Source organism: Gossypium raimondii, chromosome 6 (assembly GCF_025698545.1).
Source record: "Gossypium raimondii isolate GPD5lz chromosome 6, ASM2569854v1, whole genome shotgun sequence".
In the NCBI taxonomy this organism is placed as follows: Eukaryota; Viridiplantae; Streptophyta; class Magnoliopsida; order Malvales; family Malvaceae; genus Gossypium; species Gossypium raimondii.
Window position 1 is genome coordinate 5,180,748 of NC_068570.1, and position 18,815 is coordinate 5,199,562.

The 18,815-nt window shown below is 32.4% G+C and overlaps 2 protein-coding genes across 5 annotated transcripts; one reads left to right on the top strand and one right to left on the bottom strand.

Moving 5' to 3' along the window:
• Nucleotides 1-1,348: 1,348 nt before the first annotated feature.
• On the bottom strand, nucleotides 1,349-6,356 carry LOC105773918 (serine/threonine-protein kinase MPS1). 4 transcript variants are annotated; one of them, XM_012596119.2, is made up of 6 exons: nucleotides 5,939-6,356; nucleotides 5,272-5,649; nucleotides 4,043-5,085; nucleotides 3,296-3,496; nucleotides 2,430-2,591; nucleotides 1,349-2,073 (listed from the first exon to the last, which is right to left on the bottom strand). In XM_012596119.2, exons 1-6 carry the CDS (start codon nucleotides 6,078-6,080, stop codon nucleotides 1,519-1,521), a joined length of 2,481 nt encoding a protein of 826 aa, XP_012451573.1. In that variant the 5' UTR covers nucleotides 6,081-6,356; the 3' UTR covers nucleotides 1,349-1,518. The 4 variants fall into 4 exon arrangements, with proteins under 4 accessions (XP_012451573.1, XP_012451572.1, XP_012451576.1 ...); XM_012596118.2 differs by having other exon boundaries at nucleotides 5,272-5,658; nucleotides 5,939-6,351; XM_012596122.2 differs by having other exon boundaries at nucleotides 4,043-5,016; nucleotides 5,939-6,348.
• Nucleotides 6,357-15,230: 8,874 nt separating this feature from the next.
• LOC105774537 (uncharacterized) lies at nucleotides 15,231-17,054 on the top strand. Its single transcript, XM_012597066.2, has 2 exons — nucleotides 15,231-16,037; nucleotides 16,186-17,054. The coding sequence occupies exons 1-2, from the start codon at nucleotides 15,443-15,445 to the stop codon at nucleotides 16,836-16,838; spliced, it is 1,248 nt and encodes a 415-aa protein (XP_012452520.1). The 5' UTR covers nucleotides 15,231-15,442; the 3' UTR covers nucleotides 16,839-17,054.
• The last annotated feature ends 1,761 nt before the right edge of the window (nucleotides 17,055-18,815 follow it).

Sequence of the window (18,815 nt, forward strand, 5' to 3'; positions counted from 1 at the left end):
GTTCTCGTGAATGGAAATGGCAGTAGAACATAGGACACAAGCTCTTTTGCAGCCCTCTGAGGATGACTAAACCTGAATATAATTGCATTACTCATACTGTAATGAAGAGACAGTTTCTGTTGTATGGACCCCTTCTTTTAAGTGGTCTGCTGTTTGTACCCTTTGGCTCCATTCCAATAATGTCAACCTGAATGGCTAACACCCTTTTTGATTTGTTTTGATGTAAGATTTGTAAAATATCCAGGCTGGTTTTTGGAGGCAAAAGGAGGTGGGATGGGGTTTGAACAAACACCTTGGGCAAATATGGGGACAAGTTGCACTTTAAAACATCTTGGTTTAAGTGTTTTAGTCACATTTTAGGGTTAGGTTAGGGTTATTTGGACCCAGGGTGTTTACTTGTTTTGCTATTGGCTGTTCCTATGTCACATTTTCAAGGTTTTTGGATATTCCGACTTGGGTATTTTGCTATTATTTATCAATAAAATCTTGAAAATAGTTCATTCTCATCTACTAAGAAGACACCAACTTTTATTTTCCATAATTCAAATCTAACCCATATTTTTTAATAAGTTTATACCGATAATGACAAGGACAAATTCAATTACAAATAATTATTTGAAATATATTTAAACTTAAATTAAAATAATGAATAATGCCTAAAAATTGTGACTCAAAATAAATCTAAATTTATACATGGTATTTACTCATGGGACATCAAACCTAACCCTAAACAACAAAGTATTATTAGAACATAATAAGTTAAAAAAATAAAAGTAGGCAGAGTTGTGCACATGTAAGAACATGACAGTTTGGCAACCAGCAGAAGGTTGCATGGAATGTTCTTCATTCAAGTTTTCTTCAGACTATGTCCTTTGAACAAGTCAAAACTGTCTCAAACTAAAACCCTAATTTATTATTAATTATAATTATTATTATAATAAACGAAATGGTAAACAACTTGAAGAAGAATCATGGAATTGAGATGTAAAGATAGATGGAAACTACTACAGCTTGCCAATGAAATATGGTGCCTTGGGCAACTGTTGTTTTCAAAAGAAAGAATCAAAGGGAAACCTAATATTCTGTACAACAAAAGCATATTCTTTCCCAAACCTTTTCTTTTTTTGTATCTTATTCCGACTTTGCGTTTTCTCTTAAAATATTCTCATGTCATGCTCTTGCTCTCGCACACTTAACATTTTATAACTTCCCTTATGGATAATTCAGCACCAGTCATGAGCCCATTTTGCATTTATTATTGGCCCTTTTTTGGACCATACATATGATATTGGATTTTGAATTTCACTATTAATTCAACGAGCATGGAGACTGTCAATGAAGGGTAAGGTTTCATCAATCAAGAAAATTGATACCACAATTTTTTTTTTGTCACAAACTGAAAAGGCAAAAAAAATACAGAAGACTGAGATTCACAATGTGAATTTTACATAACATTACAACAGAACAAAAGAACAAAAGAATGAGCTCAAGAAACCTCATGCAGAGTATTACCAACTCTCACCCTAACTTGCTTAAATGTTCATGGAGCTGGCGGCAAAGCTTTGAGATTTGAGAGAGCAACTTACATTGTTGTTCTTGGGATGTTATCTGTGACATTGGGTATCTAAGTAGTTGACTCAGCTGAGTTGATATCATCAAAGCATCTTGGTTGTTGGAACATTCTTTAGCTATAAGATCAAGCAGTTGACAGTTTTGGTTTTGAGACAAACATAGTTGGGGAGGGACTGGGGGAACTAGAAAAGGGTGTTCTAGTAGCTGAGGAATCCTCCACCTCTTCTTTCGATCCCATGCTAGACATTTCTTCATTAAATCAAGTAGCCACGGGTTAGAAACTGGTCCATATGTTATTTCATGGTTTGGATCTGTTATAACTTTGAACTTGGACCAGAAAGTCTTGTACTCAGCAAAAGGGGTCCTCCCATAAACCATTTGGTAAAGTATGCACCCAAGGGACCATATATCTGAAGGCCGGCCGCACTTTATAGTATTTCCATTTTCATCGCTCTCAACACACATGAATGCCTCAGGAGACATGTAACTCAGAGTACCCACCTGTAATCGGGTGTTCAATTGTCATAAAACATAATTATGTACAAGAGATTTTGCTATAAAGCATTAGCCATATAGAGTACAGACCCAAAACATCAAAACACTTTTGTTGACCTAGTGATCAACCACTTCAGATAAATTGACACATGATGTAACATGTTGCTACAGAGCATAGATAAAAAGCAGTATCTATGTGATAATTAACAGTACATTTTACCATCATTCTGTCGCATAAAATCAGAGATCTAACTGATAAGAATAGTATGTTTGAATAACAGATGTAAAAGCTAACAATTTATTTCATAAAAGGACATAGTACTTTAAATTAAAAGTTGAAGAGACCAATGAGTAATGGGTACCTGTGCATCTCTTTGGATGTTGGTTGTATCACTCATTATGGCTTTGGCAATACCAAAATCAATAAGTTTTAGAGAACCTTTTACAAGAAGGAAGTTAGCTGGCTTCAAGTCTGAATGTACAATACGTTCCTTGTGTATAGTGTTGACAGCTTGAAGTATTTGCTGCAAATTGCTTCAACAAACTAATGAATAATCTACATTTTCTCAATATAAAAAATGACCCTGTATAAATAGCAAACAACTATAAACAAGGAAACATAACCTATCCCTGCTTCCTGATAATAAAAGAGTAAAAAAGAAAAAAGAAAAATCAACTCACTAAAGATGATAACAAAAACATACAACTTTCCCTAGTTACACCAATGGAAAATGCAAATGTATCTCAAGGGACATGCTATCAAGAACATACTTTATGATTTATGCCCAAAATATAAGAACAATGAAGAACTAGTTTAACAGATTCAAGCAAAAGCTAAATACAAATAAGTAACACACAGAATGGCAAAAACTATAATTTCCTCCAGAAAATATAATACTGTCAGCCTCAACGAAGGAACATTTATTCAGATGAACTGCCACTATAGAATCCCATCATGAACTAGTAGAACTATCATGTTTCAAATGAACTTTTAAAACAGTTCAACCAGAATTCCCTCCAGAAAATATAAAATTGTTAGCCTCAATAAAGGGATGTTTATTTAGGTGGACTCCCACTCGAGAATCCCACCACGAACAAGTAGAATTATGAAGTTTCAAATGAACTTTTAGAAATGCTGAGGAAATGCTCTTAGAAGATTAAAGCATATATAGTGAAAAAGTTGAATATCTTAGCAACAAATATTCACAGTAAGGGTTAGCTTTAAAACCTGCCAATAAAATCGAAGCCAGTTCTCATCTATAGTCTGATTGAAGCTATCCATTTCCTTCCATTTCTGGGATAGCATATGAGCCAAATCAATCTCTCCATATTCAAGTACCATAAATAGATAGCCATCATCCTTGACTCTGCCATCTTTATTTGACATGCTGCCATTCATTACTTCTCGGAGCAGATTCTTATCTGTAACCTGGTATCAAGACACACTGTTAAATATTCCACACAAATTGCTTCAGGCTAAATTCTATCAAAAATGAAAGCTGACAATATATAACACCAAAGTTAAAGCCACTTATTGTAATAAAATGATTAACTGTTCTTGCCAAATAAGATCTAATATTGCATGCATGGTGCCATGAGGAATTTCAGCAGTAGCAGACCCCTGCCCTGGCCTGCACCACATTGGTGAGACTATGACAAATTAAAAACTCCAATAGCCATACACTTTTCCAATAGTCGTAACAGCAGAAAATAAGACATAACTAAGTTCCACACCATATCACCATTCAATTCCTCCAAAACTGTCACAACATTTTCATCACGTACAAAGTTAAAGGCTGTAATAAAAGCATTTTAGAGTAGCATAGAAAAGAAATTGAGCAATATAATAACCAATCCATTAAATAAATAATTGCTAGTCAATCTTGTGTTGCTGATGAACAAACTGGAACAATCAAAAGGCTAACCTTTTTAGCATATCTGAAGTGAACATATGACTATGAGTGGAAGGAGGTACCTCATAGTCTATTAACTGGATGATGCTGTTATTTCCCTTCAACCTATTTAAATATTCAATTTCCTGGCAGAACCCATATGCAGTAGCATAGTCACGACCTTTGAGCTTGATTTTCTTAAGTGCATATATTGCACAATCTGATGAAATGACTTTGTGAACCTCACTACTTCCTCCACTGCCTATCTTTCCAAGCCTTTGATACAGCTTCCCATTTACTTTGAAGAACAAATCAGGATCATAATTCCTTTTACGAGGAGCTGATGCTCCTTTATTACTTGCAGCCTTCCTTTGCTTCTCTTCTTTCAAAGGGTCTAATTTTACATCCAAAGTTAAGTCCTTCGGCGGTGGAGCCTGAGATTGTATATTAGTCACATCACCTGCAGAATCTTGACCTTTGATTGACTTAGTATATTGAGGACAAGGATCCTTTGAAAGTTCATCCTTATTTGCCAAACATCCTTCTTGCTTTCTAGGCAAGTCAAATCCCTTTACCTCCATTTGTTTATCATTGCCAGAGGTAGAAGCCCTTGCTGCAAGAGCTGTCTGATCAAGTAACATTCCACTCGTTTCCTTAGTTGAAGGGAATGGCTGCTGCATCATATCTCCTTGATTTCCAAGTTGACAATTCACATCAAAATATCCCAGTGGTTCTTTTTCCACATGAGAACCTTCTTCTTGAAGAGAATGAGAGCAATAAGTTGTCAGGTTAAGCATTGGAGCTGAACTTGAATGGATAGATGTTATGGTAGAAGATGGCGGCCCTACAACTGAAGATTGAGTGAGGGGTTGCCCTAAAAAGTTTCCTAACTGATGTATCTGATCTTGAATAACTGTAGTTCTTTTGGCCAAAGAAGAGATCCCACCATCAGACTTCAAAGTGGTGCCAGATTCTGTGTTCTGAAAATGTCGGTGCTTTGACTCATTATTGACAACAGTTGATGCCTCTACTTGATTGACTGCATCCCATTCCATTTCTGTCAAGGAAAGGGAATCCATATGAGATGATAAGTTCTCCAAGCCAATGGCCATTCCATCATCGGCCCCTGCAGATTAAAAGGGAAGAGAAAATACATTGCAGAGCATAGTGACAAATACAGGAACTACACATAAACATAGAGCTACAGTTCAACTATATTTGTCACAATGCCACAAACTACAAACTACAGTGGCAACAAAGCAACCAGAAGAAACATAAACTAGCAATTTAAAGAGCATTGTAAACATATTACCCTGGGAAGTGGCATTATCTCCAGTTAAAAACCGAACCTTTCTCTGACAGTCAACATGTTTAGATTCTACATCGTGCGAAGGAATCAGATAATTCTCTTTTTTATCAACAAACTCCTTGGGAGGATCTCGACCAACATCAAATGGGTTGAAATCTTCATCAAAGGTTTTGGTGATAGTTCCTGTGATGGAAGGTGTAGTATTGGATGCATCTTCTTGATACTCCCCAACCATAAATTTGCCCTTGACCAACTGAACATTGCTTGACGAGATACAATCCCGAGACTTGTTAGCACCAGCATTCGCACCCACATTTCTAGAAGCTGCGCGCTGAGGAACCACTGTCCGTCTAGGCACTATACCATTCGTCTGCATTGTACCTGGAAGCCCTACCAAAATTCCAACATATTATTTACATTTGAACCACTCACATAATCTCATTAGCTAACAACATTTCCATCCAATAAGAAAAATTGAGTAGACCCTAAAACCGAATACCCTAAATTTCCAATTCCCTAAAACCGAGCTAGACTAGCTTAACTGGGATGAATATAACAGGAAAAAAAAAGAACCCTTAAACAAAAACTAAATTAAAATAGAAACCAAGTAAAAGTTTGGGGTTTAAATCTGAAGAACATTAAATTCGAAGAGGAGAGAAATGAAGTGTACCGAGTGAGCGATGGCGCTTGAAGGCGGCTTGGACATCGCGGATGAGACCGGGCGGAGAGGAAGATGATGACGTGTCTTGATTGGGAATCGAGCGGACCAGATTGCCGGATGGTGGAACCGGAAGGTTAGCCTCCCCGTCCATGGCCGGATCTCAACGGCATTTCGAGTCTATGGCGATAAGGGCCAGTTTCAATCGGAAAAAAAAATTTAAAAATATATATTAGGGTAAAAATTATTGGAACAGAGAGTCAAGAGAAGTTAGGGTTATCGAAGTGTCGTCGTCGTCCGTCCATGGCAGTAGACCAAGTTTGAACGGTTTATTGGCGCTCTCTTTTTTCTTTTTCTTTTTTTTTTCTCCAATAAACAAATAAATATATAAATAAATGGTGGCCTTTGGGCCAATTTCAATTTAGAAACCTTCTCTCCGCAGGAAGAGCCCAAATACCCTTTTGAAACAAGAAGAGATGTGGATGTGGATGTGGATGTGGATGTGGGTTTTCTTCGAATGAAGACATGGAGTGCTTCCAGTATTTGCTTGACTCATTTCATTCTGAAATTACTATTCTTTATATATTTAATTTTAAAATGTAATGATACATTATGAAATAAAACCCTAAAATATTTAAGTGGTATATTTTAAAATTATTCTTCCATATTTATATGTAGAGGTGATCATGGGCTGAGCTTGAGTCGGGCCTCAATAGAATTTTAGGCTCAGACTTGGTCCGACCCAAAAAATTGGTCTAAAATTTTGCCTAAGATCGACCTGGATAAAAATGCTAAAACCGAACCCGGCCCAACCCGTCTGTATTAAATTTTTTTTATAATATTATTTTATATAAAAATAAAATTAAAAAATATAATACATTAAATACACTAAAATAGGTGTAACTTAACAAGCAAATGCCTCTAAAATAATAGCAAAATTAACTATAAAACAATAATTATATAATATCCAAATAGTAATAATAAAATAATAACAATAAAGAGCGGAATGACATCAAAACAACAACAAACAGTAGAAACAACAGCAAAGTAGTGGAAACAATAACAAAACACAATAATTTTTTTTTTTTTTGCAAATTCGAGCTGGGTCGAACAAAAAAACTTACTCGAGGCTCGTCCCATTTAGAAAATGGGCTTCATTGTTTACCCAAACCCATTTTCGAGTCTATATTTTTGTCTAAACTCTTCCACTTTTTGGACAGGCCTTCGAATCGGGTCGAGTGACTCGACCCATGATCAGGTCTACTTATATATCAATTGCACATTAAAAAAATTATAAATAACTAATAAATAACAAATAGGAAAGAGTAGTAGTGATTATAAGTTTATCCAATAGTCATGAGACTGACAATAATGTTTAAATTTTAACGTTCATGGCGTAGGAGAACAAGCATGGTGGATTTGGTAATATCCACTTCTACTCCATTGTCATCCCTATATATAGTTCAATTGAAATGCTTATAATCTATTTATCTGTTTTCAAAAAATAAATATTAATAAAAAATCTATTATGAACTACATGTTTTAAGTTAAAACATATTTTCTTAGCATACTTTTAAGTTAAAACTAATGTTTTAAGAGTATTTTAGTATTTTCAGGATCTTTCATCATAGCATACCATATAGTGAATTTTTTACATTTTTTTATGAATTGTTAGTGTTTAAGTTTAATCCCTTATTTGTACATGCTCATCTCATAGATGGAAGACGTCAATTCATGGGAGGTGGACTGATACTTCAATGATGGTCGTGACGCAGATTGATGGGAGTTGCAGGCTTAAGCCTTAAGTTTTCTCAAAGAGATGAAGCAAACATGGGAGTTACGACGCAGAAGAGAAGCACGTGACCCTATTTGAATGTTGTTCTAAAGAATACCTATAAATATCAGCCTTGAACTCGTGACATAGCTTTTATCTGAGTCGCAACTTACATCAATGTTTGAGAAGAAACCAAACATCCAAGCAACATTGAAATGGAGTTGCGACGCAAACCGCTGTCTAATAGAAGAAGACAACTTATCAATTGAGAGTCGTGACACTCATTAACCTAGGGAAATTTAAGGCATCGTCACGATGCTAGTCTTGCAAGGTCACGCCTCTTTAAACCAAAAAAAAAAAAAGGAAATTCATTAAAGGTGAAATTGTAAAATGGATTATCCAAGTACCTTAGTATAAATGGGTATTTTTCAACTATTGAGAAAGAGAGGAAGTTGATAGAGAGTTTTATGTATAGGTTTATTTTGTTGTTGTTTTTAGCTTAGGTTTTCTTTAATTTTTTGAGACACTTTCACTTTTATTTTTCTATATTTTATATTTCCCTTTTTAAATAATTTGTAAGATATTCTATCGCTACCTTAAATTGTTTGCTTGCTTAAAATGAGAATTGCAATAGAAGTGCTAGACTGCAGTGATTATTACAACATGTCATTGTCAAATCTGTCCAAACAAAAACTCAAAGAACACTAAGATTTGTTTATGAAGTTTGACTTCCTTACGTCACACTTTACCGCTCTCCAAGTATAGAGATCTCACCTTTGAACTTAAAAACTAAATCATTCACCTTCAACTCCTCCCCCTAAGAACTTGAGAGTAAACACTTAACAATGTTTACAATTCAATTTACACTCTCTCACAAAATAGTTCCTCAATGAACATATTAGAATGCACTCAATAAACTTTCATACATAACCTAGACAAGCCTCAAAGCATATATCAATTTCGACTTACTAATATGGAATCTAAATGAATATAAAATAACTCCTTCAAAATAGTTATTACAATCTCAATAATAAAAATACAATCAATTGAAGATATACTTTCCAAAACCAACAACAATATCTCGCTGAAATCTCCATATTTCAAGTACTTAATTCATTCATACGAATCCAATCAAATCTTCAAATGCCAAGGATTGGTTTTCATAAATGAATCAAAATATCTTTAATAACACAATACATTATTGAGTCTAAAAATTTTCTTCATTAAATTGTCAAACCAAATTAGACAAGTATTTAACCACCTCAATGACATTTTGCAGTTGGCACTGCTAAGTGCTACTTAACGACTGTCAACTCATTTTGCCTCAACATATTTTCCAACTTCAATTTTAAAGCACTTTTCCTTTAATTTCCAACATTGTGTTAACAACTTAATACAAAAGTTGAAAGTGAAAATAAGATACTTGGATTCTAAGCTTAGAGGCAATAATATAGGTTTAGCAATTCACCATTCATCATTTCTAAACTCCAACTCTTTATTTTTACCGCATACATGATAGTATCTGTGAATATTGTTTTTGTTGCTTGTTTAGATTCTATGGATAGCTAAACCTTTTGGCAACTAATAGTATGAAGCATGTAGTTTGATATTAATTGACTTGGTTAAAAATGTATGCAAAGTATTTGTTAATTGGAGGCACTCAAATCACTTAGGAGTGATGATCATAAGTATGAACGTAATTAGGGTAGAATTGCAAGAGTTGACCCTTATTAGAATCATCCAACTAGCACACCCAACACTGATATCAAGAAGCCAATGTATGCTAGCACAAGTATTGTAAGAGTTTAGGGTCAGAGGTTAACATTGCACTTAACATGCATTGAAAGAGCACTAGGGTGTAATACTAACATTATTACATGTTAGTCACTAATTCCTTATTCTGCATCTACTTTTGGGTGTCGAGTGTTTAGCCTTCGATTAAGATTTAGTTTAGTGCTTACTTCTTTAGGTACCCAATTCCATTAGTAATTGTAGGTTGATTACTTATTAGTTTTTTTTCATTTAATAGCTTTGATTTATGGAGATTCTCAGAGATAGAAAAACAAGTAAATTGTACCTAAGTCAGAAGGGGTACATTGAGAAAGTTCTTTGCAGATTCAATATGCAGAATGTTAAGCCTGATAATACTACTTTAGTAGCCCATTTCAGACTTTCATCGGCTTTGTCTCCACAATCAGATGATGAGATTGAGTACATGTCACATGTTTCATACTCTAGTGCAGTGGGATCTTTCATGTATGCTATGGTTTGTTCACGTCCAGATTTATCATATGTAGTCAGTGCAGTTAGCAGATACATGGTGAATCCCAGTAAAGAACATTGGAAAGCAGTTCAGTGGATTTTAAGATACTTACGAGGTACTACTGATGTTTGCTTACAGTTTGGAAGAACTAGAGATGGAATCATTGGGTATGTTGATGCTGATTTTGCTGGAGACCTTGATAGAAGAAGATCACTCACATGTTATTTATTTACAATCGGAGGTTGTGCAATCAGTTGGAAAGCCACTTTGCAAACTACAGTTGCTTTGTCTACCACTGAAGCTGAGTACATGGCGATTACTGAGGCTTGTAAAGAAGCTATTTGGTTGAAAGGACTCTTTGGTGAACTCAATGAAGACCTTCAAATCAATACAGTATTTTGTGACAATCAGAGTGCCATCTTCCTTACAAAAGATCAAATGCTTTATGAGAGAACAAAACACATTGATGTTCGGTATCATTTTGTTAGTGATATTATTGCTCGTGGTGATATTGTTGTGAGCAAAATTAGTACTCATGAAAATCCTACAGATATGATGACTAAGTCACTTCCTATAACCAAGTTTGAGCATTGCTTAGACTTGGTTGGTGTTCATTGTTGAAGTTAAACCCTTAAGGGGTTTTATGGAAGAGGTGGAGAACTTGTTCGTTGAGAGTTCGAGATGAAAAACTTGTTCCTTAAGAATTCGTGTCAAGGTGGAGATTATTAGAATTAAGTGACCCGAATCCTTATTTAAATCAAATACAGTGGTAAAATAAAATAAAAGTAAAATCTCTATAGAATTATAGTTCTTTTATTTTATTTTAGAATAAGGTTTTTTTTAAACCTTATTAAACTCCATCTATTTAATATTGATTAGAATAAGGAGTTTCACTCCTATTAGAATAAGGTTTTACAAGCCTATAAATAGACATAGCCTATTTCTCTTGTAATGAATTCGAATTCGACATAGTGAATTTTCTTCTCCTCTGCCCGTGGTTTTTTCCCGAAAGGGTTTCCATGTAAAATCTCTGTGTTCTTTATTTTTCTATTTCTAATTTCTTTGCGATATATTGTCATTATTGATATTCTATTTTCACATTCAATTTTGTGGATTCGATTCTTGAAACACTTTTTAAGGACTATTTCGTTCTATTTATTACTTAGAAAATAGGCTTCAAAATTATTTTATTGGTTTTTAATAGTATACTGAGGTTGAACATGTATTTGTATTTATTAATTCGTGAAAAAATTACTGAAACTTTCGGGATTTGTGGTTTACCCAAACTAACAATGTCATCTTCAAGATTTGAACACAAGTCTCCCCTTGTGAGTGTAATATGTCTTACCATTACACCAACACTTGTTAATTCTAAGCTTATATATTCTTTTATATTCAATAAATACATTGAGCTCACTTCCAATATTTTTTTCATTTATAAAATTCAAATTTGTGACATTACTTAAGCCACATTAAATTTTATTTTCCAGTTCAATGATTACAAAATTCATTATGTGAACTCAGTTATAGACTTTTCTTACATACAAAAACATAAAAAAATTTTGACAATATATTGGAAACTTTTGAGTCGAGTTAATTACAAATACAATGATAAAAATTTTATATTCAAGTCTTCAATGAATAATAAAGTCAATCAACAAAAGGGTCTAATTGAGAAGTACATCTTTCTCCTTTAATTTTTAGAATTAGAATTTGATATATAATTAGTCCAGTAGCGGGTACACACATGAATTTGAACTGTTAAATTTGCTAATTTATTGTATATAAATTGTTGGATCACTAATTATTAACTTTTACTCACATATTATAAGATTTAAGAATGTTATTAAAGTGGAATAACTTTTCGGTTTAAATGTATGAAGGTAAGATTTTAAAATCGAATTAGTGATTGAACTGATCAAACTACCAATTCACGATTAAACTGATATGTTTAGATCAATTGAACAGATTATTAAAAGAATCACAAAATTAACAAAAAAACAATTTAATTACAAACTTTTGTAACCCGATTCAATTGTTTCACGGATCAACTAATTTAACTCTATTTCGATTCAACTCATCAACAGGTGAGATTAATTGAAAGAGTTAAATCTAAGTTTCCTGTTTGAATCAAGACAAGCAAGGTGGAAAGCAGCAAGACTATTCCGACCCAAAAAACCCTCTCTCGTAAACGTTAAAGAAGAGGCAATTCTGGGATTCAAATCGTGCTTACTCTCTTAGTTTCAAAATTTCAAAAGCAGCAGTACAGCAGCCAGCATGTCAAATGTATAATTTAATAATTAAGATGTCACAAATAAATTAAAAAAAATGATTTGGGTAATAAAGTGGGGAGTTAAAAAGCTAAATTAGAGGGCAGCAGAGTGGCCTAATTTTGATGCAAAAGGAATCAAAACAGCTTTTTTCAGGGCAATTATGGTGTAATTAGTGGGTGCACCTTGTTGTTGGTGATCAGCTCTCTCCCCCAAATATCCCACCTTACCTTACTTATCTAATCCATGCATTTTTATTCCTATTTTAATATGTCCATTCCTTGTATCAATTTTATTCAGAAATTATCACATCATCATTGGCATGGCTCCACCATCAACCACCAACAGCCTGTGCAGTCTGCAACCTCATGCATGCTCTCTTGTTCAGCTACTTGATTTGAAAGTATTGAAACTTGAAGACAATAAGGTCGTGACCTAATTGATTTATGATACATAAAAAGAATGAAAGCAAAAAAATTATTTTTCTGATACAATTATGATATGAGAAAAGAGATGAAATACTCCTACAATGAAGCCTCAAATATACGAGAATGATTGTATGAAACTGTGATTTCATGTTATTCTTATTCCTTTCCAATAGGAGAATAACAAATCGATTTTTTTCCTCCTAACTTTTAACATTTTTAGTTGAATTTGAATATTTTATTTTAATATCATGAATTTATGTCTTAAAAATTATTTGTCGTTGATGTGCGATAGTGATTTGCTGTTAGTGATGTATGTAAGTTGTACTAAATAATAATAATAAATGGACCAGACTATCTCATTTCTTTATTCTTAGGTATCCAAATACTCATTTACTTATAATCTCATATCTCGGATTCAAATCTAGACAGTTTCATTTCTTTATTCTTAGGTATCCAAACAGTAATTACTCACTTTTGTAATTATAAGGAATTCTAATTTTCTAAACGTGTTTGGCTAACATAGTGTATTTACATTGTAATTTTTTATGTCATGTTTAATGGTATAAATTGTATTTACGTGACTACTTAATTTTAAATTTTAAAAAATATATTAGTTACTAGAAAAGTGTCAATAATACTTGAAAAAAAATCTCTAGACAAGTAGCAAAACTTAGAACCAAATCATTGTATATAAAATGTTAGTCCAAGAAATTATTCAACAATACGATTACTAATAAAATTAATGTTTACTCGTAAAATAAACCTTCAAAAACTAAAAAGAAAAAATCAATTAAGTCTTTCCGAAATTTTTTCTCCTAATTTAGCTCCCAAACTAACAAAAGTGGCCAAATGGGCCCTTTGACTGACATTAAGCATTAGTATTTAATGGCAACGCTGATGTGGTCGTTAACAAATATCATGTCAATGTCGAAAGAAGAATAAAAATTTCAAAAAATAATATTATATTTAAAATAAGTGCCTAGACTCTAGATTCATTCTAGAATTATAAAAATATATAAAATTTATTTAATAAATTAAAATTTATAAAGATTATAAGACATTAATTAAAACCATAAAATTTTATAAAATTAGAAAAATTATAAAAATATTAGAAATTAATTAAAATATATATAAAAATTAAATTATAAAATTTTATAAAAATAATTTCCTCGTTTTGATTAAATTATCTAACCAATATAACTTGCACAGATTAAAAATGAGAGGCAAAAGTACAACAAAAATTGTTAATTTTAATTTTAATATATAAGTTGTTGATATTTAAAATATAAAAATAATATTTTTTATAAATTTTATTATTTTTAATTAATATCTAGTATTTTTATATATTTTAAAAAAAATATATAATTTTGATGATTATTTTATAATTTTTATAATTCTAAAATGCATTGCAAAAATGAGTATTTATTTTAAAAATATTTTTTATTTTTGATGACATTGCGTCTATTAATGGCCACGTTAGTGTTGTCGTTAAATACGAAAGGTCAGCGTTAGTAAAAAAGGCTTATTGAGGGAAATGTAAGGGGCTTAAATGATTTTTGAGAAAAAGTTTGAGGGCTTATAATGCCAATAAACCTAAAATTATTAAGAAAAATAAACATCATAGGAAATTTTATCTAATTACACTAACATTCTATATTTGTTAAGCTAGTTCCTTTTTAAATTTAAACATTTACTCATTGTCAATTGTCATCGTTGGTCGGTCTTTTGCCAAGTATAAATAATTAATAATAAATTATTATTTAATTTAATTAAAATTAGTATAAATAATTTACAATATATACTATGTAAATTAGTTAAACGCTTCGTAGGTCAAAATGTATTTGAAATTATTTGATTAGTAAAATGATATATAATTATATTTTAAACAAATATATATTCTAAAATTAAAATACTACTATTATACATTTTAAACCTAAACCATGTACAAGTGTATTTGAAAAGCCATAGGTTGATTGGATTTAAATGTAATTATTTGTAATTATCTGCATATAATTACTTTAGCTACCATTCCAAACACATCATAATTAAAAAAGTTCAAATATGCTATTAATTCCTGTACTTTAATATAATTTAAGATTCAGTTCATGTACTTAAAAGTTAGAAATAAAGTCCTCAAACTGTTTTGATTGAAAAATAAACACAGTTCAATAATTAAAAGCGTACGTATTTTTTGGTGAAATTTGTCAATTTCATATGTTGATTAAGTTATCCTCATGTGACATGCCATATGATTGAAAGAAAATAAACATGTTAAGTCGACAAATTTTAATAGAAACTACCAACGACGATAATGGTTGATCTATGATTTTTGAATTGAAAGAAGTAAGAAGATTGAATTTTTAACTTTTAAAGTATAAGGGCTAAATCTCAAATCCTATAGAAATACAGGGACTAGTATCATATTGTAACCTAAAAAAATAGACCCACTTTTTGTTTCTTGTTCAGATTATCCAAGTATCTATAATGGAAATCAACGGCCTATAATTGCCATCAACAATCTACAGTTATATTTATACAGAGAGAGAGAGAGAGGGAGAGAGAAAGAGAGGAGATTAATTTATAAATCCAAGTTGCAGAGGTTAGCCCTCCAAATAAAAAACTAACAAAACACAGCTAATGTCAGTAGGCAGCTATGAAGCATCTCTGAAGCTCCCTCCCTTTCATGTTACTAATGGCAGTCTATCTCAGATTCTGAATACATAAAAAAGAAGCCATCATTTTGTCTTAGCTCCTTTAATCCCACACTACATCTTCTCCAAAATGGCTGGACCTACTCACCAAAGAAAACCTTCCAAAGACACTTATCATAACCAAAAGAAAAAGCGCCGCCCTCAGCCTCAACCTCAGCCTCAGAAGAATGACAAACCACCCTCTAATTGGTCACTTGTCAAAGGCCTTTTCTTCGGCAAACCACAACAACAGCATCAGCAACAACAACAACAACAGCAACAGCAACAGCAACAGCAACGGGAACATGTTGTGGTGGACGAAACTGGCAAGAAATGCAAGAAAATGAGGTGTTCAGGATCATTATGCAGCAACACAAAGATCATGGAAAGGCCTGTAACAGCTTCCCCTGAGCTCAACAAGAAAAGGGCATCGCTTGGATCCGTGAAAGCTCCTGTGCAGCATGAACCTAATGGAGTAGTAGTTTCTTCTTCTAATGTTGGCTCATTTCGAGGACTACCATTTACTAGATTCTCCGGCTGTTATGAGTGCCGAATGGTGGTCGATCCAGTTCTTGGTATGGCCAAAGACCCTTCCCTCAGGACTACTATCCGTTCTTGCCCTGAATGCGGTGAGATTTTCATGAAAGCTGAAAATTTGGAGCTTCATCAAGCTGTCAGGCATGCAGGTATACTTTTCTTCCTTTTGAGAAAGTTCACTTGTCTACTGCTCCTTTTTTTCCCCATTCGTTTCCTTTATTGCTTTTTATTTTTCTAAGTAACTTAAATCTCAATTTACCATTGAAAATATTCATACAATCTGATATAAATCAACAGTATCTGAACTTGGTCCTGAAGACACAAGCAAGAACATAGTGGAAATCATATTCCAGTCAAGTTGGTTAAAGAAACAAGCACCTATATGCCAAATCGATCGCATCCTTAAAGTCCATAACACCCCAAAAACCATCTCCAAGTTCGAGGAATACCGTGATTCAATCAAATCCAAAGCCACCAAGCATCCCAAAAAGCACCCTCGTTGCATAGCGGATGGCAATGAGCTCCTTCGGTTTCATTGCACCACTTTTGCATGTTCACTAGGTCTCAACGGGTCCTCCAACTTGTGTAACTCGAGCCCCAACTGCAATGTCTGCAGCATCATTAAAAATGGTTTCAAGGTAGCCCAAGAACTCGGTAATGGTGGTGGTCCCAATGGGAAAGGAATATTGACGACAGCAACCAGTGGCAAAGCTCATGATATGGCAGCTGGGGTAGAAGAAGATAATGGAAAGCAAGAGAACAGGGCCATGCTTGTTTGTAGGGTGATTGCAGGGAGAGTGAAGAAGAACATGGAAGGCAGCTTGGAGGATTACGACTCGGTCACGGTGGCGGGTGGTGATGTTGGGGCCTACTCCAATTTGGATGAGTTGTATGTTTTTAATCCCAAGGCTATCTTGCCTTGTTTTGTTGTCATCTATAGGGGGTTTTAATGGGGTTTTGGCTATAAAACCCGATAAATCCAAAGTTTAGTTCAGTTAGGTCATAAACATGATGTAAATCAATGGTTGATTTGCTAAGCGTGGAGGATAGCTTGGAGGATTACGACTCAGTCACTGTGGCTGATGATGATGATGATGTTGGGGGGTCTTATCCCAATTTGGATTGTAGTATGTGTTTAATCCTAAGGCTACCTTGCTTTGTTGTTATTGTAGAGGATTTTAATGGGGGTTTTAACTATAAAACTGAAGAATCCAAAGTTTTTTTTATGAAAATAATCAAAAGTTTTAACTCGGGTCACAAGTCTGATCGAGCACTAATTTAATTGGGTAATAATGAAAATATTTTTTATTTACAAAATAAATAATATTATTTTCAACATTTATACTTTATTATTTGCGGACATTTTAACTCAATAGATGAGATATTGTAATTTTATCACGTGTCATATTTATTTATTTTAAATCAAATTGAGATTTTATCATAAGTCCTATTTATTTAATTTTAAATTTTTAACATATGTACTTTTTATTTAAAAAACTTAAATACAACTTAAAGACACGTGGCACAATTTCAATTTCACCAGTACCTAATATATTTGTAATTATTTTAGGTAATTACATTTTGGGTCACTATATTTTGTATTAATTATTATTTAAGTCACAAATCTTTTATTTACAATAAATTGTACATCATTCAATTTCTATTATTAATAAAATAAGTTTTTTCTTTCGTAATTCTTTTTAGAGGGACGAAATTAAATTATATATTTTTATGATAGTAAAAGTACAATTTTATCATTTTAATATCTTATATATTTATAATTTTAAAAGATTAAATTAAATTTTTATTATTTTTAAAAGGTAAAGTGCAATTTTACTATTATTAATTTAAAATTTTATAAATTATAAAAGGACCTAAATAAAAAAATTATTTTAGGGTACACCCTGCCAGCCCCTATGATGATCAGTTGGGTTTTCTTTATTAAAGTTTATTTAACAGAAATGGCAAAAATTACCAATGCAACTTGATGACATTAAAATTTTGAAACTTACTTGAAAGTAAATTATCCAATGTTTGATTTCCCAGCAAAATAAAAACAAGAAACATGTTGAGGCATGTGGGTCAACAAATGAATCATTAAATGAAGTGGGGAGAGACTTTGTTTTTCGATTTTGAATTCAGACATCATTTTCTTATCCCAATACCATGGCATTTAATGTACATTGGAGACCCCCAAGTTCCCTAACCAAGATCACTATTAAGGCTTTTAAATTTATTTAATGCTGCTATTTCTAAGGCATATTATTTATATAAGCTTGTTGTTTTTACGTATATTATTCACCAAAAATTTAATTAATGGATGAATGATAATTATTGTGTTAATATCGATATTTCAAGTATAAGAACTTAAAATTATCCAATCTGAGAATATATACTAAATTTATAATTTTACACATAGTATATAAGACTAGTAATTGAATTTAACTAAACATATTTTAAAATTCAAAAAGCACAATGACAAAAATTAATTAATTTGAAAAGTACAATAACTAAAACTAGTTAAATTAAATTACAGACAAAATTCACATTATAATATCGTAGATTAGTAGTAAAATTTAACTTTTGGGTCGAAATAAAATTTAATTTACATAAAAATAGAATGAAAATAGGAGGTCAAAAGTTTCCGGTACACTAGCTAGAAATATCAACAAAACAATATGAATGCTTAACTATGAAACCGAATCATGAATATGTAAAAAGTTATCTTTAAATAATGTTAGATGAGGAAAAGAAATTTTTTTGAATAATCTCAATATAGGTAGAGGTGTTTAAGCAGTTAACTGAATCGAACTAGTATTAATCAAACTTTTAATCATTAAGCAGTTATTGAATTGATTTTTTTTCAAAACAAATAATCGAATCAAAATATTTTGGTTAATTCATCGATTAACCGAATTAACCAAAAT